This window comes from Epinephelus fuscoguttatus, linkage group LG13 (assembly GCF_011397635.1).
Source record: "Epinephelus fuscoguttatus linkage group LG13, E.fuscoguttatus.final_Chr_v1".
Taxonomy (NCBI): domain Eukaryota; kingdom Metazoa; phylum Chordata; class Actinopteri; order Perciformes; family Serranidae; genus Epinephelus; species Epinephelus fuscoguttatus.
The window spans coordinates 14,320,069-14,345,256 of NC_064764.1; the positions used below are offsets into that span (position 1 = coordinate 14,320,069).

The following is a 25,188-nucleotide window of genomic DNA, read 5'->3' on the forward strand; positions in this document are numbered from 1 at the left end:
TCTAATAGTATATTGTTCTGACAGTATTCAAAATAAACAGAGAGATGTCACAAATGTTAAATTAAATGTTCAAATTTCTGACAAAACCCCCTGAAAAGGCTGCGTTCAATATTTCTCATTGCTGATGGCTTGTCTGGCCATTATAACCAAATGTCGCTCATATGCTGACGATAATCAACATGTTTCTGATAATAACAATAAATGATCCCTGTTGGCACACGACCTGTCAACACAAGATTATTGCGTCTTACCAGAGGGCAGTTGCTCCAAGGTCCCCAGGGTGCCACGACGCAGTCGTTAGGACAGGCCAGAAAGCAGACCTGGGCTCTGGGTGGCATTTCCTCCTGATCACACAGACTGTCTTCCACACTGCTGTTCCCCGCACTCGTTCCCCTCTTCACACACCTAGCAGAGCAGCAGACACTGTAACTAGTCTCTAGGGCACTACTTACTGGATCCTTTTTTAAGTTGCGGAACACATTTCTAAGTTTAGGACTAAAAATAGATTTTGCTCTTTTTTTTTCTCTGAGGTAAGATTTTGCAACTCATTTATTTCTGCCAGGTCTCTACAATTTGTTCCATGTGTCTGGGTTCTCAAAACATTTAGCTGTATAAAATTGAAATGTGTGTCCAAAAAGTCTATTTACTGTTTCCAGTACATGAACATTTGTTCAAATGACTTCAAATGACCCAGTTATTTTTGGAGAGGAACCTTTTGCAACTGTGTGAGGGACTGTATATATGTTTACATTCAATACCAAGTGAAAGTAACATTACCATCCTGCAGCAAAAAGGGAGGACCTTGACACTGGGGACCTACGTTTTCGTTTGATTAATTTGGGACAATATCAGTGTTGGCTTCTTTTATTCTTTTTCCTCCAATATGAGGGCCAATCTCCAGTTAAGCAGAAAACTCTAAGTTTAAGAAATTGCCATTTATGAAGGGGTGAGAAGGACAAGGACAAGCATGAGGAGTGGAAAAAGTCATTGATCAATATGTATCAAATGTTTTATAGATACATATTGATTGGGAATGATTGAAAAGGTTTCAATACTCATTATCACAGTATTGATAAACCAGTGTCATTGTTTACTACAGTCATTCTGCTGTTCTCCGCTGCTAACCAAGTCAAGAAAAATCATCATTATCATCATCGTTATATTTATCTTTTAATATAAAAATATAATCGAATGCCCAAAGTTAGACATCTCAGTATTGTGACAATGCCAATCAGGAAAAAAAAAAATCTTTAAATTAATAGAAAGAGTTCTTAACAAACATGTTCTCAGCAGACTTTTACTCTTGAGTGTACTGTCAAAGCTTGTAACAAACCTAGAAACCTAGAAAAGTTTAGAAATGTATACAAATTTCCAAAATGGAGAAAGTTATATGAAATCTTAACTCTTGGAAAGACGATCTCTGCAAATCTGCACAGACAGATTTCTGCTCCTTTCAGCAGCTGGGTGGTTTACTAGGACCAGTTTTAAATCTGTGGCTGTGACTCACACTCAGCGGTAGGCTTCTACAAAACAAGACCAATTAAGTTGCTTCTGACACAACAACACTGTTGGCCTTTCCAATTTCCGATGGTGCATAATCTCCTACCAAAACCTGTACTTGCTGCCTGCAGAGAAGGTCAACACTTCACTGCTTTCCTCTGTGGCTATTTTAAGTACCACTAAAAAGGCACTGCAAAAAAAATCTAACAACTCTCATTAGGAACCAGTAGTTTGTTTTGACTGTTTGTGTTCCCTTGGCATTGCAAGTGTCAGGACCAGCGCGAGTGCCAGCTACAGGAACGCTGCCAGTCTACCCCTCCCGGCGTGTGTTGCAGTGCCAGGCTAGCAGTCTGCCAAGCCTAACCCGTTCACTGACCTGATCTTGCGGCTTTGGACTCCCTCCCCGCAGGCTGGCAGGTCATCCACAGTATTGATGGTACAAATGGACCAGGGCTCGATCCTCCACTCGTATTGGCTGCAGTCACTGTGGCACGGTACGGCCTCGTACACCTGCACGCGTGCACGTGCAAACACACACACACATGAACAGACACACACACACACACACACACAAGGAAAGGGACACACATGGAGGGATTAACGAAAGCAGCGGACTGTGTAACGTGGAAAAACAGACACGCATACAAATCAGCTCACACACACATACACGCAAGCATGCTACATGTATACATGTATACTACTATAGTGCATACACTTGGAGGTAATGTAGAAGATATTAGGGACACTCACTTTTCACACTGTTGTACACTAATTAGATTTCTCTGAGCTAAAACCAGTATTCCTTATGGGTTTTTCTTTGGTTAATTTAACAAGAGAAAAAACACTTTGCGCTTTCAGGTATAATTTCTTGCCTTAACCTAGGAGCTGAAATTGTCAACTTTTACATTTATTTTTAACATCAAGCTCTTATTAATTTATGGCTATGCATACTTCCTCCCTGGGACATTTTGATGTCTATACTACTCCCACTTAAGAGAAGAATCGACGCCCCTTTCATTTTCTACATTCAGAGTACGAGCACAGGAACAGATCTTATCAGAAATTAAAAGGAAAGTTCAGTCCCTAAACTTTCCCCACAGCGGGGCTCTGAATAAACTGATGGGCACTTAAAATGTCATCCCTGTAGAAAAGGACACGAAGGTATAATTATTTACACTGAAATCAAACTATGATATGGAGAGAACAGCATGCGGTGTGTAAAACGACAATGACCATGGCAATAGGCCCTTCAGCTGCGGATGTAATTGGCTAGATGTTGAGCCTATTCACTTCTCCCCACTCAACCAGTGACTCTGGCATGTCTGTATAACCAAGGGAACAGCCAGCGCAATGCTCCTGTAAACACATGTTTACTCTCAATCTATGTAACAGTCTGCCACAGTAAAAGGTATACTCTAGAGGACAATTTGTGGAAAAAGCTATGACAAGCTGTAATGGGTGTCTGTAAGCGTGTGTGTGTGTGTGTGTGTGTGTGTGTGTGTGTGTGTGTGTGTGTGTGTGTGTGTGTGCAGGCTATAGAGAGGGAATGAGTGTTGAGTATTCCCTCCCCTACGGGCCACACAGATGCCTATTACACACCCTCATCATCTCCCATCTGTCCCTGCAGATGCCCCTGCTGGGTAAACTGGCAACTGCTCTGCTCCCACTTTCTCCACTACTACTGTAGAAACACAATTTCAGCTTAACAGCTAATTGTCATCACCAGCAAAAAACAAAAGACTTTCTAGTCACACATATACACTATTTATTGGGCGCTAACACCATTTGTTCAGTGAGAAATCATGTGACCGTCGCACATATCAAATTTGGTTACAGTGCCAGAACACATAAGGTGTCAGATAGATATTTAATAATTTCTTGGCAGGTTAAAGCTGGTGCACTGCAATACACAGATGGAGCAGAAAAATGCTGGATTTGATCCCGAGCACATCTTAGGTCACACACATTCACGAAGAGGAAAGAGGAAAAGGCTATCAATTAGAATCAGCCAGTAGAGACCAGATTCTCTCACTGGTTATATGGGCAATCTCAATCAATCTCTATATTCTGCTCTTTTGTTCTCTTTTAGACACTCCTGAAATCAAATATATTTTTGGGTGGATAGGAAATGCAAGAATGATATTACCCGGCTCAATCTCTTTGAGCACACTCTCAAAAGCTTTATCGACTATTCATGTAATATAAGATCATAAAATGAAGTCCTTTAGAAAATGTCGGTCCCTCCAGTTAAAAAGCAGTTGGAATATCATCCAAATGCACTCCACATTAATGATTTCCATCCATGTAGCACTCTCCAATAAAACTATTGTTCTTCCTCTTGACCAAAGGGGTCACAGGAGTATGTGTAACTTGGACAGATCTGGCATGCATTTTGTCTTCATTAGCTACAGCAGAGTATATGTACAGAATGAACGGCACTGACCTGAGCCTGCGTGGATGTCCATATTAGCAGTGCATGACAAGCCAGAAGTTGGGCAGGGGAGAGAAGAACAATGATATGATCATTAGTTTAGATTTTGCCTGCAGTGACAGAAATGCATAGTTTTGCTTAAATTTGAGGATTTTAGAAAATACTGCATTCTGCTCCGTGTTTCATTAATGAGAGTAAAGGATGATTAAGTACTTCATCATTTGCAGTGAATCTAGCGGTCCTGGATATTTTGCCAAACTGAATGATTCATAGTGTTGGGAGAGTTTTAAAGTGCTGCAGTTGGTTGCAACAGCTGTGCAATGGCCAGACCTGCAGCTGAAGGCAACTCTGAGAAATTAATTTGTCTGGAGATGGTGAGAGGGAAGCCGGCGCGAATGAGCATATGCTCAGAGAGGCTGTGTGCTCTGTATCTAAACAAGGTTACTAAAAGTAACTGTTATGCTGTTGACAAGACACCAGTTCAGGCCGTCATGATTTATTTTTCCACAGTAAAAGGGACATTCAAATAAAATCCCCCGACCCAAGATAGTACTAACATTTGCTGTAAACATAAGAGACCTTTGATCTGGATATTTACTGGACTCACAGAACGCAGTATGCCTCATACAGTGACAAATGGTATTAGCTGGAGCATGCATCTATGTACTGCAAAGCCCTGTGGATGCCAGAACAGTCACTCTTTTTATTTTCAGCTTAGAATCAGGTTAATCTCATGTTTATTTCTGGCTTAGAGGAAACAGTTAACGATGACTAAATTTCAAGACCCTGGTTTATAGAAAACCGCAAAACTGCACTGAGATTGCAACATGCATAGCATGTGAAATAAACTGAATTATTGTTAAACTTTCTCATTTGCTGTATGGGATAATGGTAATGGCTTCCATCCAAAAAAAAAACCCCAAACAAAACAAAAACAAACAAACACACCTGCAAAAACTTGATGAAAACCCCATGCACATGGGCACACACACAAACAGTGTAGGTGCCTGCACAGTGATGCATGTGCACACAAACACACAAATAAACACAAATACAAAAGGACACGTGAAGCGCCAACAGGCCCTCCTGCAGAGATGGCACATTATTATTGTAAACAGAGAGAAAATGGGACAGGAAGCCTTAAAGAGGAGCACTCTCTTCTATAAATCTCTCTAACTGTCATAGTGTGACTACAACTTCAAATAGACTGCGCTATTACTGTCAGCAGGCCCATGGATGAGTTAGAAAACAATGGCTCTTCTGAGAAACCTAGTGGGATCTGTTCCCATGTGATGATGACCTCTCAAATATACTCATGAAATGAAAAGTTGAGAATGTGCCAACATATAATGCAGCCATTAGGGTGACTGCCTGTGTGAGTTAGACACCTATTTGTGCTCGGAAAAGAGATACTGCTGCAAGAAGAACCCTTGTTATTGCTGAGAATTGATAACAAAGCTACTATAAATGATTTAGATGAGAGGAGATGAGATAAAATGCAGCCACAAGGTCTACAAAAATGTGTGGCTGTCAAAATTACCAACACACTGCACCGACAAGCCAACGAATGGTTAAACCACCCGTTAATTTGGAAAACCTATATCACAACAACACAATCCACAAAAACCAACATTTGAGCAGCACGAGACTCTGTGCCAAGGAGTTTGTCATCTGCTCTTAAGCCCTGCTGACACACTGATCCCTTCACACTTCTTGATGATTTAAGACTGGGGGGATAACATAGACGATCTCCTGAGGGGAGCACGACTCTGCCATCAGGAAAAAATGGGATCAAAGCACTCATGGTATTTTAAATGCAACTTGAAATATCAAAAGATGTTATTCTGTGGAATTTGACACACACAGCGACTAACTCTCTTACTGTGGTTGAAATAAAGCAGCAAGCTTGTTTAAATTTTCGTGGCACACACAAAAACCCACCCATATTTGGTATTTATCTACAGCATATTATTATTGCACTACATTAAAATGTGCCACAGCAATATATTTTGTCTCAATTGCATAAGACGGTTGAACCTGTTATGTTCAATGAGCTATCAGTTTGGCGTGTTATCAGTATCACACTAACACCAAGTTGTAACCTTGGGGTCTGAAAAACGAAGCCAACATGGAAGTGCCAAAATTGCAGTTCCTCTAATGGCCTTTTAGTCTGGCCCCAGAAGCACATCAATCCCCAAAGCCCAACTTTACAGCAGAAATAAACATGATTACAGCCTGGTACACAAAAAAAGTTTTGGTCTTTACATCTAATTTTAACATTCATGACAACTGTACAAGGGGTAAAATTTTATATAACTCAAATGTCTGAATGTTATAAAAGAAATGCTATGCAAGGTTGTCATTACTGTTTGGGAAAGTGAAAGCAAAAGCCAATCCCAGATTCACTCTCATTTGACGTTTCGCCTTGCTTCCAAAGCCTCAACCTCACCTGAGTGCTGTGGGGGTACAAGCCCATAAACATCCTGAACATAGAAAATAAGAAGAAAATTATAAAGTACAGGCAGTGGGCAGAGTCTCTGCAGATAAATACACCACCCCACACCTCCAGTGAGTCGTAAGTGACGACTAAGAGGGATTACTTCTGTATGACTCTACTTGTCGTTCTTCCGGATAATCCTGCACAGTTAGGCATAGTTATGTACAGTATCTTAAAGGGTGTGGCTGTTTTAGGTGACAGGCTATCTGCTAAGTGTCACCACAATATTGTGGACCAAGGCATGACCAAGACCAGAGTGTATTGAGATGGAGACATGACAAAGATGCTGAGGGGTTGAGACTAAGTCAACACCAAGACCAAGGCAGGGCGAGACTGAGTCAAGACCAAGACCAGACCGGTGTGAGTCCCACACTGCATGACACACTTACAATAACTTGGAACATGCAAACCATTAGGCACTCCTCAAATTGTTAGAACCACATTCCAATAAAAACACCCACAGAAAACAAATGAAGATTCCTCCTCATAACCTCTGTTACTGCCATATTGTACATATGTTTGTGTGTGTAAGTGCACCAGGAGAAGTGTCTTGATCAAATCATCAAAGGTCACTGTAGAGACAAATTTTAGGTGTGGAATTTTTCTTTGTTTTCTATGCACAAACAAATACAAACAAACACTGAAGGGCTGAAATCAACTTAACCGTCTTTATTCAACAGTCACAAACAATTAAATGATATCCTCGCAGTTGGGGTCTTGATTGTTTTTGAAATAAAATCCTGAGTCCTCTTTGTCTGAAACTGAGACAAAACAGATTGAAAATGCGTTCCAGTCTAAGACAAGATGTAAGCCTTCAATGATGATCTCAAGACCAAGACCGATCTCGAGTATTTGACACTGCACCACAGTCTTTGACTTAGATCCACCCCTCGCTCCTCTACAGCTCAACCATCACATCCAAATATGGCCACTAATGGCTCCAACAATCCAACATGGCGACAGTCAAAATGCTGAACATTGGGCTTGAAAATGGGAGTCCACAAACCAATGGGTGACATCATGGTAGCTACGGCCATTATTTTTCTACAGTCTATGACTAACAGTCTATGCCTCGAGAGGCACGACATAACTTCTCTAAAATTAATTTCAATCTTTGGCCTCTGAGTTGGCTGACGGATGGTACTCTCTCTCTCTCCTACTGTCTTTCAATTACATCTCACACCACCAAGGACATCAATGAACCAAAGGCCTTAGCAGATTTATATCTGACATCCTTCTTGGACTGCCTTGTCGGCCCTACCGGAGGGCAATGGCGTGACTTTCCATAATTACACAAATTATTTGGCCATCAAGCTCTATTTCCAGCTCTGAAATTATTTCCTTCTCACTCTGTTATCTATTACCAGGACACAGCTCAACAAGACAGGAGTGCATTAGCAGAGACATTTCGCAAGCACTTAACCCTGCACTAGCTTTTAATAATAGCTATGGTCAAAGATCTTTGTCGCATGCTTAAAAAAACATTTGGGAATGAGCTCCCTTATCATATCAGAGCCAATGCCTCTCCTTCACAGTTCAAATGAGTATTACATAGGGGATTTGTACTACAAGGAAAAAACTCGGAATAACACAAAAAAACCACCTGTAAATCACACCACAGTTCACAGTAGTGATAGCACATATAGGTCCCACTTAGAACTTTTATTTCTCTTAACAGTTATTTCTACTGTCTGCATCTGTGTCTTGTATTGTTAGGACAGTATCTTTATGTTGCACAGCCATTTGGTACCAGACTGACATGTAAAGAGAAAATGAATTGTTTGATGTTATAAACATAATTCCCATACAGTCAGATTTAGATAAATACAAATAAATCTTTCACTAAATTAAGTAAAAATAAAAACTAGAGCTTGGTGGTTTTATTCGATTACAAAGCTCACAGCAATGTGCAACAACTGCGCCTTTTAAAAAATCATCCCAGTGAAGAAATGATGAGCATGTATTTAATATTCACCCTGCCACTTAATACAATTTGTTTTTCTAATTAGCAGATAGAAGCTGTGATTAACCTTTGTATCTGAAGTAAATGCTGTGGACCATCTGGGTGGCTTGAGGCTTTTAGTGAAGACAGAGAGGCTCCAAAATGTAGCCTTTCTGGGTGGCAGCGCTTCAGGCTCCCTTAACAATATGCATGGTTTGTAATGCAAGGAGACACCTCGCTTTTTGGGCTGGGCCTACAGGGGGAGAATAACACATGCCCAAACACTGCTCTATGTTAATTACACCTCCTTGGCCTTAGGTAGCTCCATCAGCAGTTGGCTCCAAAAGTCTTTCATCCTAATGAAGGAGAGAGATGAGTTTAGCACCAGGTGCACTCAGGTAAGAACAAGAACATTTGTTCCCCTTTATCTTTGTCTGATATTTAGGATTCATCCATTCTTTCTGCTTGTTGTGGGTTGTTGTTGGCTTTTGACGGGCGGATAGCGTGCAGACGGATTAAAGGTTTGATTGTTTTGTATATGTGCAATAGATGATAACGGTTCCCAGATGGTGAATTTCAATTTCTTGAGGAACCCCCTTTCTCTTTAGTGAGTAATCAGCCAAATTCTCTCCCATGATACAAACTCATTAAATAACATTTTGTTCAAATGTTATTCTAAATAATTACTTTTACTTATTTGAATATGCATTTTCTTGAAAAATGCTCCTATTGCTCACCCTGTCTCTACTTCACTCAGGCTGCGGCCTATGTGATTCAGATATACCAAAACAGTACATAGGACAAATTATTCCACCATAAATTAACTGCAAAACCTTGATGTATTGTAGTGTAAAGAAGTCTAAAGTGGTGAAGACAATAGTGGACCAGGTCAGTCAAGAGCCAAGCCATGCTACGCTAAGGAAATTAACCAGCAACTACAGAAAAAAAGAGTAAAAACACAGTAATAGGGTGTAATGTATACAAGAAGAAAGCACAGTGATATATACAAAAGTAGAACATGATACATAAGTCAAAACGCGATGCAACAGAGTTGTACTTGTTTACTGCAACACCTCCAAACTGCATTTGTATAAGGTAGAAGGCAAAGCAGCTTTTATTGTTGTATAGCAGCTGTCCTGTCTGCAGTTAACAGCAGATGATGATAATGTTACGTGAGGCAGAGAACAACATCAGATGTCTACAGACAAACTAAGAGCAAAAAGCTAAATGCAGCTTAAAACACATAGTTGTCTGATAATTCAGATGTAATTGTGGTCTGCTTGAGGGTGAGGCTGGTTGTAGAGTCCCATAACAGCAGGAAGGAGGTGTCTCTTCTTATACTGTAGGTGGAGCATCCTGGCACCGAAGGAGCTGCCAGAAGCACTTATGATTCTACGCAGTGGGTGGCAGGTGTTGCACATAATAGATGGTTTGGTCATCACTCTTTCAACCCCACATACGAACCAAAGAGCACCCCAGGACAGAGCTGAACTTCCTCATTAGTTTGACTAGTCTCACTAGGGACTAGTCCACATGTCAGAGTGTCCTTGAGCCACACACTCCTCCAGTGGTTTGGCCAGTGCTTCTCTGTATTTAACTGGTGTGGCGATGCAGTGCTTTGCCCTGTTGAAGTCAGCCAGCAGCTCTTGGTTTTAACACTGAGCTGGAGGCAGTTCTACAGCAGATAACACTCAACAAAATCCCAAATTATTCTCCCCCTATTCTTGTGCATCAGCGATACAGCAGACTCAGCTATGACTTGTTTGAAAGCTTTTACAGATAGGGTTTTCCTTCATGATGAAAGGAGACAGAACTCAACACAATCCTCAAGATAATTACTGCCTCATTCCCCCTAATGCACGGCTGGGAGGAAAAACAGAAGCGGATACGTAGCTGAGCTCACCGTGCAGGGATCAAGCCGTCCCAGACTCCTCATATGCTTGGACTGAGAGCTGACCACTGTGTGGCCCCATCAATGTACCACCAAGGGAAATATACTATCTAGTGTGCAGGGGGTACGTGAGATTTTTCAAATGTAAATTTAAGAAATATCAGTCATGCATAACACCTAAAATAATGATATCACTAAATTGAAAGTGCAACTTATCAAAAACACACAGTTAGTGTAATGTTTTAATGACAAAAATTGGTTTGCCTTGATGGATGTGATGGATTCTACACATTTAAAATGTCGCATTTAAATGTTTCTCAGTTACAAGGTTGTTGTGTAGAAAATCTGTCACTGATGGCCCAGCGCTGTAATGTACCTCTGGCATTTTATTTTCTGCCAAAAAATGTTTTGCATTGGTCAGGAAGCACTTGGGTGAAAAAAAATCAAAATCAAAGGAGGTACATTATTTAAAACAGTTTTCTGAAGCACTCATCTACTGAACTGAAGAGGATACTGTAGCTCCACCTGATAAGCAGCATAATGCCGAGCGACATCAGCTTCACAGAAGATAATTTCTTCACTTATTCTCATTACAAGCTCGAGAGTCTTGGCTTGGATCAGGCAAAATCTCCTCTATAAAAAGCAGCACTGATAAACAGCAGATGGCCGTGAGTTCATTGAGTGTGATCACAGTCCAGCAGTTAATTCAGAGTTCAACAAGAGCTCAGCTGTTTAGATTGAATTCATGATATGTACACAGCAGAGCAAGCTGTCACAAAGTAATGCTTCACTAATGCCGACAAGAAGTGTGTGAAGAAAATATGAATGTGGTTACCTAAACATGTTGTGTTTTCCTTGCAGCCAATTACACAAGAGATATGTCAAAGGACCTTAAAGCCAATGTGCAAATATTACCCCATATTTACCAAGCCAGGCAAAGAGGAAGTTTACCAAAGAATGCCAAGAAACATGAACACCTCCAAACTATCCAGCGCTCATTTAAGTAGAGAACATTTGCTGCTGTCAAAACCAACAGCATGAAACATCTCAGTATATTTCCTGAGAAAAAAACGACCACAACACTGGGCATGGGTTGATAGCAGCACCATAAGAGCTAAGCTTGGCAGCCATACCAGCAGGCACCACGACATCGCCCACAAGCAGATATGTGGGAAAGCAATAAAAAACCCTGCACAAATTAATGCCTATAATGAACTGTATCTTACTGTTTTCTAGCCTGTTCTTCTAAACAGGCACCACAGCAAAGCTCAAAGTATTCTGAGAAAAACAGCCAGCAGCATACTAATCTCATAGCTTACTGACATTTGCCAAGTACACAAACATTCAGCTGAACTGAGCCAAGACGACCAATGATGATATGTTAGCACCAAGCAAGCACCAAATGCATTATTTGGTGCTGTAAAGCAGCAAACGTTTGAACTCAGTGTTGACAATAATGATATGTATACTGTCTAAGATAACATTCAATGATCCTGGGCATCCAGCATCATGGGCAGAAAACACTGCCTTGAACTGTGTGTTTGTGGGCAACCACTAATATGTAATTGGTCATCGCTCTGAGTTGCAAGTTGCAGAATGCTGTCGGCAGCAGTGAATGTGGAGCGCACACATGATTATATCCTAATGAATCTGTTCTGAAGTAGCATGATCAGAGTATTGGCATGCAGGCTTGCTGATTAAAATCTATTTAGAGCACCAGCAGCTAGGTGGAGGAAAAGAGCGAGGAGAACAAGACAGAGGAGTGCATTGAAAATGCAGTATAGATAGTGTGAAACACTGTATGTCAAGTATGAGCATCACTTGAATTGTATGCCTGAAGATTACAGGCCAAAACACAACACCCCTGTTTAACTGTGACATTTAAGCTGAGCCTGTAGGTTTGTGTTTTCACCATCACACAATTTAAATCCATATTCAACATGTGATTCACGGGGTTTGCACATGAAAAAGGCGTAATTATTAAGTACCGCTAATTATGTGATAATTATGTTCCTCTGAACTCTACTCTAACTGATTATTGTTAATAGGGATATTTACCTAAACTACTTAGCAGAAATACATTTACAAATGAGCATTCGCATCAAGGCACAAATGGCCGTGATGCTTATTAGAAGAGTGCGTACTCTCAGATGAAAGCACCTTCTCTCTGTGTACAGTATGCGGCATTCACAGTGCGAAAGCCATCAGCGGAACAGGAAACACAAGGGCAGAGCATCTTTTTCAGCCAAGCTTGTTTCATTTCCCCTCTGACCTGCAGTTGCAACAAGCGGATCAAATGCAACAAGAGTTCAAATGCACAACATATTGATTTTGTTGTTTTCCATGAATAGGAGGATGGGATTCTGCGGAAATGAGGATCGTATAAGGGATACTCTGAGAGCAGAAATATATTGAAACTGTAATTGCTGAATTGCTTCACATAACCCCAATTAGTAATTGTCCACACACAACCTGCACTCTCTTTTTCTTTAAAGGCCAAAATAAAGAAAATATAGCACACATAACCAACACACGCACAGCAGCAAAAGTCCAACAAATAAAGCAGCAGTAATGACAGTAATGTAATGTAGCCTATTTTACAGTAAGGAAACTTTTTCCCTGCTGTTGCATCCCTTATATAACACAAGAGTTAACTAAAAAAAAACTAAAAAAGTGAAAAGGAGAGAATTGTCAGACGCATATCCTCTGTGTCCCATGCCAGCTCATCACCCACACACAAACAAAGGCACCTGTCTTGTAACCTTATAGATCTCTCTCACACAAAGACAAACCTCCCACCACACGCAACATATGGTAGAAGAGCCTCGGAGGTGGACAGGAAGGATGTTTCTCCATAGGACAGGGCCAGTGTGGATAGAGTGGAGGCCCCAGGCGTTAATAGAGTGAAAAATAACTATCCGGCTGGCAGACAGTCAAGACAGTTCTGTTCTATTATACGGAAACGTTGCACATACCACTTGGTATCTCAGCATTTGGCGGCAAACACTTGCATGGGGGTTTGATGAAATTCAAATGTCTCCTGTAATTATAGATCCCATTTGTGTGCTCTGCCTTGACATCTGTGAGCTCTCTGTGGCAGTCTCTCAGGGCATCTTATATTCAAATTTGGGCTACAAATAGCTGTGCTGTGAATCAATCAGTGAAGAATTTGTACATTTGCAATATTTGCAGATACTTTATATTATTAAAAAAAAAACAGTGATATTAAAAAAGTAGAAAGTTTTTGCACACCAGATAGCTGAATATCTCACTAAGGAAGTACTATACTCTTACAAGGGAGTGTTTGGACAATCGAGATAAAAAAAGTTTGAGGATGCTATAGTGTGACTGCATAAACGGTATGTTTGTAAATAGTATCATTTTAGGCATCTTGCTTTGCTATATTTGTGTTTTTCAGCCCTGTGTCTGTGATTTCCGTAGCCTCGTCTTGGAAGTGTGCCTACGATCGCTACCCGTTTAATAAAGTCCTGACCTCACCTGCACGCTCTGCCCAGAGACGTTTCAAACATAGCAAAATAAGAAAAAAAAGAAAAGAAAATACAGGCAGAGAGCAGAGTCTCTGCAGATAAATACACAACCACACATTTCTGGTGAGAGGGACTACTTTTGTATGAGATCCTGCATAGTTTATCTTTCAAATAGAGGTGTACCAAATTTAGTAACAGGCACGTCAAGCCACATTGTCCTTAATCAAGACACCAACCTTCTACTGTCAGAATATGCGGCTATTTTTCTGGATTCTGAAATGAAAAATAGTCACTTTGTTCAAACTATAGTGCAGTTAAAGCAATACTTATAACAGGCTCTGATGGATCATTGTGATGTACACAACTGACATCATTAGTTACCCTTGCTACACCTGTCAAGCTTTCCCATCTCATATGCAATTAACAATGATAAAAGGGACAGATATAGCTGTCAGAATACTTATTAACTGCCGTGGGTCTGCTAAGCTTACATAATTGGCTGAGGAAAGACGGAAGTTATGGTGCTTTATTGTTTGTATTTACAAACAGCACTTTTCACTTTTAGTGTTACAAGAGAAAGGGCTTGTAACGGCTGGTGGAGCTTCACCTAATCTAATAAAAAGCGGAAGGAACAGCGCAGAGCTATCGTTAGTATTACAGCTTTAAACACACCCCTTCAACAAGTGAAAAAATGTAACTTGACAGGCTGGCTGTGCCAATTAGGGTTGCTAAGCTATGATTAGACAATTGCTGTGCTAGGGAGGGGTTTATCTAATGGTCAGTTGAAAACACACCTGCAGTCCAGTTAGTCAGTTCCTAAATTATTATGTTCCGATTTGAACTCTGGATTCTGAGGAGGCCAAGGTATCCACAATGACAGTTTTTCCGTGAGATGATGCATGAAATATTCCTCTTGATTGCACTTGCTCTTGATCAACTTTTACCACTGCAGTAAATCTTATAGCCTACCTCATTATCGGCACGCTCACAGTTTACTTTAACAGCCCAACTCCTACACAGTCTGTTCGACATTGTGGCCACTTTTGCTCGTTATTTTCATGGTGGCACTTTCTCTCTATCTCTCCCCCTATCTTACTTGCTCACTCAGCCATGTGATGAGAGGATGAGTTGCGGTGCACTGTAAATTTCATCTCTGTCAAGCCAGTCAGTTCTGGCCGCGGCTCGAGGGGAAACATCTGCTGGTGGGAGCGAGGCCACACTTTGGGTAGACAGCATTTCACAGTGGGTGATAAGAGAGCAGGGCAGCCATTAGGAATGTGAATATTCTTTGTCATGCTGCACCCTAACAGAGACTAAATGAAGTACTTAGGACCAAATGTAAGTACAAGGGCCTGAGTGGTGAAGTGCACTGGCTCAAGGAGAAAGCAGAGTTTCTTGACAGCATGTCAAGAAGTCACTTGTGACCATCCAGGAGTTTCCTTGTTTAACACAACAGCAAAGTCTACTGAAAGAGAGCAGAGGTTTTACTATCTTTCCACCCACACTTGGACAGATGTACTTCACTTTAAATGGCCAATTTGATAATGTTAACAATGAGGCCTAGTCCACCCTCAGGATAAATCCGCGAGGGCATTGGCAACAGCGAGCTCCAATTTTAGTGGCGTGGGTTATTACAGGGCACTACTACAGGGGCCATATAGACCTTGTTAGTGGGCACTTAACCATCTGTACACAAATCTCCACTAGAACACACCGAAATATTTCTCACACAGCCGTGCCTCATCTCCATACTGACCTCCACAAACTAAAGTGTCCTTTCAAGCCCATTCAAGCATAGAAGCAGCATTCATAAAACACTTTCCCTCTTTAAACCATGACCCCATGAGAGGTGTGCTGTCACAAAATATTCAGAGCAAGGAATAAAACCTGACTATGGAATATCAAAAGCTCCCATCTGTCCACTTCTCCCTCTCGAACACCCCTTCTTTTTGTTACTTGACACCACCCTGTTTTTATGTCAAAGAAAGGGCATGTCTTGCAAGGCAAATGATGTGGTCTGACTGAAGACACCGGAAAATGAACAGGTCACCCCCGAGTCCAGCTGGCAGATGGGTAATAAACCTTATCATTGAAATGTGAGCAGAATGCCACAACTCCACTGTGTATTTATATGGCAGCATTAACTGCAAAACAACCACAATATTTTCCAAAAGCATACCGGAGATGTGTAAAAATAGAAATTAAAATGCAAACTACTGCGTGCATCATGCTAATGTTCCCAGTAAAAGAATGCTGTATGTCTGTGTAAAACATGGAGCTGTATGGACACTATTATGCAAACTACTTGTCTCATTTAGCACGGCCTCCCTATTACACGTACTATGGTGGTGAACATGAGTGGACTCGGAGTGCAGATTGCCCTCATCTGCATTCTATTATATGTGCCCATGGAAACAATCCAATCCGGGAAGAAGTGACTTGAGAACAATGTAGATGGATGATGAGGTCAACTTTGTTTGGTCTCTTTTGCGGTGTCTCCATTTGAAAACGAAAATGCATTATTCTAATGTCTATAAACTGTACATCAGCAAGTGTTGGACAAAACTACAGTCAAACAATGGCTCAAAATGACTTTTAAAAATAGACTGATGACAAAGACATCAGCATGCTGTCACAATAACAGTTACCTTCCACAATTTGTTTCCCTCTTGTACTGTACAGGAGGCTGTGGATACACAAGCACTGGTGCTTACCTGATTTTTCAAATCCAACTTGGGGCATGGGCGTCCCCCGTTGAAAGCTTTCTCCCTGAGCCACTTGGACCTGATCTTCAACCCGCTGCCACAGGATGCACTGCAGACTGACCATGCTGACCAGTCGCTGAGCTTACAGTCTAGGGGGCAAGGGATGTGGCAAACGTCCACCACGTAGCCTGAAATTGGACATTGGCAGACAGGAGGGGGGAGGCCTGATTTAGACTTGGTTACCGTCTGCAGTCAGGATCACATTAATAATGTCAGACAGACATGCCACTGGCCTGCGCTCCGCCAGACCTTGGACTTGCTCACTGTGACACCAAGAGCTAATTATCTGACTAATGAGTGTCTCATTCCTACACTGTGCCAACATGGCAGAGTGAAACTGCTTAAGGGTTTTTGTTTGTTTGCCGTCTCTGGATAACTTTATTCACAATTAACACAACTGTCTTTTATGCAGAAAAAGGAGAAGAATGGGACAAAGATGAAGAAAATAAACACTTCAAATAACCGCCACCTACAAGATGGCATTGCGATAAATAATTAGGGTTTCACCAATATCACAATTTCTGATTATTCTGACTACTAATGTCTAGCCTACACACTGGGAAGTACTGAATATATTAAACTAGCTTGGTAGAGGTTGTTAAGAATGGGGACGCCACTCGTCACTAATGGTTCAAGCAAAACACAACGTCAGACTGAAAGAATGAAGTGAAACAACAAATTTTACACTAGTGAAATGTGTAGTACCTGCAGTATACTTCTGTGAGTCCTACCTGAGTCTGTACAGGGTATGGGGTCGACCAGGTGCCCCTGCTGGTTGATGCAGGCCACAGCTCTGTAGCGCAGACCTTGGCCACACTCCCTCACCTCCCTGTGGCTCATCCAGCCCTGCAGGGACCCCGGAGCTGAAGGATCAGGGAGGATGCAAGCAGACCAGTTTCCATATGGCTGGGACAAAAATTCATCACAGGGACAAGCCTCCGTCTCTTCTAGTGGATATAACTCCTCATTCAGGCAATGCTCCTTCTTTTTACTGCGACCTGAGGAGATGATGGACAAAGCAATGGAAAGTTACTGTGCACTGGGTGGTTGATAAATGCCGAACGAATAGGGCTTAAAGCTTACTTTTTTCCCATGGTGGAATAGAGTATGAGCTACTGAATGCATAAATAGATTTATTGTTTGATTAAAACATCAGTTCATAGAGAGCCAGAAAGACTGCAAACTGGAACGGCAAAGAAGGAATTCTGATCAAAATATGAATAAAACTATAACGTACAATGACATCTTTTGTTTCTTTATTTATGATCATTCATAAAACATTCACAATCTCACAATGTCAACGGGTCAGCAAACTAGATTACAAGTAAACCATAAATTGATCATAAATTATTCATTTGTATCATTGCGACTGTCAATGACAGCGGCCGCATGCAGGAACCAGCAGTCCATCATTGACTTTCTTTATGTCGACCTCATTGTAAAAAGAGCAGAGCCTAATGAGCATTATACAGCAACACTGCGTGACGAAATTAAAGAAGAACACGGTAAGATGACACATTATTATCACATACTTTGTTAGCAAAAAAATATTAAAGACAAATCTGTCACTTTCGGAAAAAAAGTGACATTTTAAGTAACAACAGCAATATAAACTGATTAAATGGAGACTTTTTTGCAATGGAGCTGCTTCTATAATAGCATCATAGTAAGATAATATATAGTGATGGCAATAAAGCAACAATGAGTCCATTCAAATACTTGCTCAAGTAACTCCGAGGTTTTCTGTGGTATAAATATGCATTTCATGTGGTTTTAGCCTAATATAATATTTTACCTCTACTGCAATGCATTTAAATTACGTTAAATTTGCACTGATAAAAAAATCTATTAAATCTTTACTGCAAAGTTTTAGCTTGCCTTTTTTTTCATTTTTAAACAGGCTGTTAAGCATAAATATGTTTACTACTTTTCCCATCTGGTCCCAACACTGGCAAAGAGAAACAGACAGCCCTTTGTAAACTTCTGGTTACATAACACAAGTTGTTGCCAAGGTATGGAGGCTGGATTCGTTTACTCTTCCTCATGGTTTGACTTTTTTGCATTTAGAGGAAACTATCATAACAAATTAATAGCCAATCATTCAACAGTGCTCTATGGCCAGTGGCAAGGAAGCCCTTCTCCCTGTAATGCATATTCAGAGAACTCTCTAAATGACCCCCGGGAATGATTAGTGCTATTTGAAAGCATATTAAACTTTAATTTTTCTCTTTATTTTGAAGCCCCTTAAGGGAATGGTGCACACTTAATGCCTGTGCTACGTCACTAAAGCTAAACTCTCTGAAGGTTAGACCTGGGTAATTGTTTTTCTACATAATATCGAAACAACACATTCTGTGTAAGTACAATGCAGAATACAAACACGATTATCATTGTACTCTATTGAAACACAATTTCTATATTTCTAACCTTTAGTATGTCATCTGTATGCAAATGCCCCAGATTAAGGCATAGCACGTACAGCACAGACATTGTGTGCTACCATGAAGACCCGAAAGAGTAAAAACTGCTGCAGCTTAGTGGTCTCCCACTGAGGAGGAAACACAGGAAGACAAGTTCTTTCCCTTAAAAATCTCTCACCTGTTTTTCCTCCTGATGTACATTTATTCCCTTTCTTTTTTTTCCATCCATGACTTCTCACCAGAACACAGTGGTTGCTGTTTATTATTAATGATTAACGGTACACAGAGGGCTTTTGATTCAAGGGGTTGACAAAAGTAGAGAAAAAGCAGACAAAGAGCTGCACAGATATCCACGCGCCGTTATATCATTAGTCACTGAAGTTCGGTTTAGGAGTTTTTTCATGATTAAGTGCTGTAAATCTTTTTTTGGTGGACCCACTTTCACTCAGTGTGCCTCGTCTCATTTGACACCGCTTAATAATTTTGTAGTTTTAATGATCACCTCGCTTTTTTTTTTTTAAAGAAACTGCAGCAGACGTTTCAGCTCCCAACTTCACATTTCTTCCGTTTCTTTAACAACGGCGACAGAGCTCAGGTCTCACTGCACGAGCAGAAACCTCACCACGCTGCTTGGATAGTCTCTTGACTATACTGAAGTCACTGTGTCAGTTTTACAGTGTTCTACAAAATTTAAATAGTCAATCGTCAAATTAATTTAGGAAAGACTGGCAGAAAGGATTCAATTACATACGGAGTGGGGAAAATATTCACAGTAGCTCAATAAATGCTAGTCACACTTTGGTACAGTTAAAGGTTGAGAATATCTCTCCCATCAGGAAGATCTAAGAACCGTCAGAGGTTACAAACTTTTTCGGGGTCATTTATTTTTTATTTTTGATATTTATTTTTTATGTTTTGCCAAGGCTTTTTATAAAGACTTTACCCTGCACCTCTAACCATGCTATTTGGGGTGGTTGAGCCAGCTGGAGTGGAGGGCAAGTAACAATTTCTGGCCATCTCTCTCTCCACTGCTAGCCAGAAAACTGCTGCTACAATTCTGGAAATGTGAGAAGTCCCTAATGTTTGATATGTGGCTGAAGGAATTAGGTAATGTATTGTATTTCTAAAAAACTGGATTTGTCAAACAGAGAGGGGCTCTTTCAGAAAATCAGGCAACCTGTCATCAGTCTGAGCGAAAGATTGGAGTGAATGTTTAGTGATCCGACAGGTTAACCCCGTCTCCTTTATATTACGTCTGTACTGAACTGCTCTCTTAATTACGTTGTTGTGGCAACATAATCACTGTCTGGAGTACGTTTAGGGACAGCATTTCTGACAGTTAACAAGTCACTACATTCATATACTGCTTAGGCTTCAAGTAGGAAGTGGTTGTGCACATGGACCGCGGAACGCATCTGAACAAGGGGGGGCCATAATTTCAAGTCACGTGGAGGGGGTGGGGGGGCATATGCATTGAAACAGACAATATTATTGATGTATTAAATAATGTTGTGGAGCACTTTTTTTATTCCGACGCCACACAGTCACATCTACAGTACACGCATGAACACGAACACATGCTTGCTCAGATTAACCCCTCTGATCCCACTCTAACATTCACACGCACAGGCCAAGCCTATTTATACATAAACGCACAGATGAAACTATAGCAAACAACAAAGTACATCCAGTCCACAACCACAACCAAAACTCATCTTGCTGCCTTGAATCTAAATCAACATCTTATTCATTATCATCACAAGTCAGCACTCATATCAGACTGATGTGCAGAGCCGCACACACACACACACACACACACACACACACACACACACACACCCAACTGCACCCACCCAGAATGCTGAATTTCTGACCATTACCGTACACAACCGCAATGTGTATGTGCACTCCCGCCCGCTCCCGCAAAACTCTGAGAATTTATGCCCGCACAATAATAGAGATGCACTGATTTTGTGTCTTCTCCCCTCCCGCAGGAGAAAACACGTCATTTTACAGGCTATTAATAAAGAGATTCATGGGGTTGTTTGTTTCGTTTCCCTGGTCTGCATGTCTTTTGACGCACTGGTCAAGAATAGCGCTCCTATTTCGTTGTTTTCATTTAGTTTTTTTTAGTTTTTCATATTCTATTCTCCTCCTCTGTATTTATTTATTTTTCTACCTTTATATAATCACGCAGTGATTGAGGTTAAGGCAAGCCCAGCGCCAGGATGAAGTTACTGAGGGGGCGGTTAAAAATTACGAGGGGGCAAATCTTTATTATGCAGCATAGGTTCACACAGTGAGTTATAAAGAGCACGCAGACATGCGTAATAGTCACGTGTAATGAGAGCTCGTCGCCGGTGAAACACAATAAACTGCACGTCTTCTTTCATGTTTGTCTCATGACAGTTGGAGCTGACAGAGAGAAAGAGAGAGAGAGAGAGAGAGACAGACAGGTGGAGCAAGCGGCAAATTGGTATGAAAGCTGGTTCAGGGCATATTCGTCCATTTATGAAAAAATATGGAGTGACAATGCTCGTGCATGTGCACCAAGTTCCTGTGTTGACATCCTGTCGCTAGGCTACATCTTCTTCTTCTTCTTTTCCTTCTTCTTCTACTATTTAATGGGGACCCGACAAAATGTGTCTGATTTTGATTTGATACTATTTATTTATTGCAAACATATGAAAAAAAACAGTAAAGACATAGCAAACCCTCAATATACAAATTTTCTTTAACAACAAATTAAATATTTACAAAAAGGAGAAGAAGAAATAAACACTTATATGGCTCTACCCCTTACTGTAAAGTCAAATGTGATTATAGCTACATTAGAAATATCATGTCATTAACATTACTCAGTGGATATTAAAAAATGGACAGAGAGATGCATTGTGGACTGGCAGTAATATTTTTAAGTCTCATATACAGCCCAATACACCAGCTCCAACTCTTTTGTCTAATGAGGGTGAAAATGTATTTTTCATTTCAAGCTGAAGACCTCCATTAAGACTTCCATTATGACTATTACAGCTAACCTCTAATACAGTTCACTTCAGGCTTCAAATAATTAGTCCTGTCCATTATATCTGATGAGTATTAATAGAAGATCATGAGTAGAAAAGTTACATAGCAGCTGAAAGGCATGTGTTCCTCTCAGCCACTGTCACTTTTAATATCTTGACAAGTAACAGATACAAACTGTCAAGCTGTCTGACTGCTGAGAAATCTCTCTCATGATTGATCGTGTGCTTTGCATCATTGAATAGTATTATATAAGAGAGCTATGGGGTTCTGCTCTCAACAGCTATCAATATGCCGCTGTCATCAACATGTTAGTGTTGCTATAGTACATTGTTTTCAAAAAATTAAAGTCAACAGCACGTCTTGATGTACATGTCAACACTAAGCAAATAATGCATTTGATAGGACCACCAGCCCTGACGCAGGCTTTGCATTCAGCTCAGAGTATATAGTAGAAAAAGAAAATCCAAGTGAATGCAACTGGCTGGACTGGAGGTTGGCAGATAAAAGCATTGACATATCTTTATTTTATTTCACTGTTTGGCAATGCAAAACGCAATTCAAATGTTCAGATTCTTGACACTTTCACTATCCAAGAACAATTCAAGACGATGATCTCAAACCACCTCTACTACTGTGCTACTGTTTTCACTGGGCTTTGTTCTCTCTGCATATTTTTCTGTATCTTAACATCATTGCAAATGAGGGAGGCCTCAGTGTTTTTAAGGCTTAAATAAAGATTTTATTGAATGAATTAGACATTGTCTCTTGAATCCTTGACTGATGAAATCCAGGGCATAGAATAGATTACATTAACTGAAGAGCTAAACCCGATAACATGACCAACTGAAGGAAAAGAAAGTCAAACCTAGGGATAAATTGCATTACCTTGGGCAATCCCTTCACCTTTCATCAGGTCAAAATTTTAATGTTCAATACTCTGATTTATGATCAAATACCTGCAAAACTAATGACATTCTTACCATCCTATGATCCTAACCTGTGTGCAGTGCTAATTAGCTAATGATAGCATGTTTAAGTGCTAAATTATGATGCTGACATCGCAAAGGTATCTGCTAAACATCAGCCTGTTAGCATTTAGATCAAACATGTGCCTAAGCACGGCCTCACAGAGCTGCTAGAACGGCAGCAGACACATTGATCTTGTGAATATATTACATATATTAGCAATGAACCCACAAACTGGCTAATATTAATTAAAATTTTATAAAAATACCATTATTAACCACATAATTCATGCTATTTCGCACCACCACATACTGGAATAATTCTCTCCATAAAGAGAGACTTTTGTGAAGAGTGGCCACTGCGGCCTAATTCCTCAGAAATATCTTGAGTGAGTTGCTTTAATAACATTAACATTAGCCGAAATGACTGAGAGGAAGTGAAATGGAACCACAGTAACACAAATTCAAGACAATGATCTAGTTGTGTCCATTTAAAGTTTGCTAATGTCCGCTAACATTAGCCACCACAATAAGCCACTGGTCGTACCGAACAAACAGCTAAGTCTCTCAGTGTAATGAATTGAGGAAGGGCATGTGTTATTATGTAGGAAGCTGACTTTTTATTTGTAAATGGGATTGTGTCTTCTCTCAAAGGTTACATTGTTTTGCCACTAAAGGAAACGAGATGTTTATGCCGTGTTGCTTTGGGTGTGGTTCTTGTTGCCTAGTTAAAATTAATCCTGCTGGTCCCAACAGAACAGAGCCAGTCAAAACTGCAACATGCACAAATGTCCCCAAATAATAGGCGAATTAGTACGTAACTGTCAAAACTAAAGTAAACACTTTCCATACTACACTGTAGTATGGAAAGTCTGTACTGTAAAATAAGGGTTAACAGACTTCCTTCACCTGAGCCAGATGGAGAGCGAAAGATGCACATATCTAACACTTTCTTTCTGTCTCTCTCTCTCTCTTTCTCTCACACACACATTCACACCCACACACACACATGCACAGAGGCTGGTGAAAGAGTTACACTGCAGTCTGCTAATCCCGCTACACTTGTGCACCCCTATTTGTTTCATGGAGCCTGGGTGTTCTCAACCTCTCGTGTGCCCAGTGAGCAGCCCATCTGTTTCTGTAGTGGGTCTGATTGCAAACATTCCTCACAGAGTGTGAAGTCACTGCCATCGCACGGCAATTCACCAACAATCTGTTCAATCTACGCCGCTGCTGGTGGTTGATTGTAGAGTGCCAGTGCAACATCACTTCACTTTTACAACAATATTTCTGGTGGCAGCACCACATATTCCAACCAAACAATCTGCAATTGTCTGCAATATCCAACTTGTTTTAAGATCATGCATTTTAATTAAACATAATGTTCAAAATGATCTCTGTTTAATATTTGTTGATGCTCCACTTAGCAGCCATAATACTGTACAGTCCTCATTGTCTCTGCAAAACTGCCAGAAGTGTGCTGAAAAGCATCTGCAAATGTGAGTGACTGAATGAGCTTCAGCTCGCTGTGGAATGGCAAGGCCAAGGATGAATTAGCTTCACAAAGATGTCAATAAAGAGACAATAGATGATTGATGTCCCCTTCAGGGAAATGTCAGCATGAACCTTTTCTCCACTTGCTGCCTGTCGTCTGTTTGACTCCAGTTTTCAAAACTGATAAAAAACACAATGGATGGTCTAGAAACACAGTCACTGCAAAATCACGTTGCATTTTGGATCTGCAACGCTTAGTTTTAATAATTAGTATGACTGATTCATGACAACCCTGTCTCCCAGAAATTATGTCTGTATATTACTAAATTGCTTTCATAATTATGTTGCGGTGACATAATCACATAATCGCTGCTTGGATCATATACAAAGACAAAGTTTCATTCACTAAAGGAAACACAACATTTATGTATGGTGCTAGATTCACAAGAAGTGGTCAGGGTGGGTGGCAGACATACAAAGTAAAGGACTGTGACACCAGAATCCCAGGTTAACGTCTAGACTTCTGTCAGGGGTTACATTTAGGCAAAAACACTTTGGTTAAGACTAGGGAAAAAATCTTGACTCTTAATTCAATTTTTATTAAAAAGAAAATAATAATAATAATAAAGAATAAATAAATAACGGTGTTGTCACTACGAGTAGGTAGTGTACTGCAACACTGCCTATTTTGGTGGAAAACAAAATACTGTACATTGTCAGTAAACATTTTGCGACTTGCCAGTTACGTTATTTAACAACATTTCATCA

The 25,188-nt window shown here is 40.5% G+C and overlaps 1 protein-coding gene across 2 annotated transcripts in view; it reads right to left on the bottom strand.

Moving 5' to 3' along the window:
* Positions 1-25,188, bottom strand: part of thsd7ba (thrombospondin, type I, domain containing 7Ba) — a 261,412-nt gene that overhangs the window by 25,910 nt on the left and 210,314 nt on the right. For both annotated transcript variants that reach the window (XM_049594673.1, XM_049594672.1), the window contains 4 exons: positions 17,246-17,512; positions 16,464-16,642; positions 1,877-2,010; positions 252-405 (listed from right to left, as the gene is read on the bottom strand). In XM_049594673.1, coding sequence (XP_049450630.1) covers positions 252-405; positions 1,877-2,010; positions 16,464-16,642; positions 17,246-17,512 — 734 coding nt within the window. The remainder of the gene's footprint in view (positions 1-251; positions 406-1,876; positions 2,011-16,463; positions 16,643-17,245; positions 17,513-25,188) is intronic.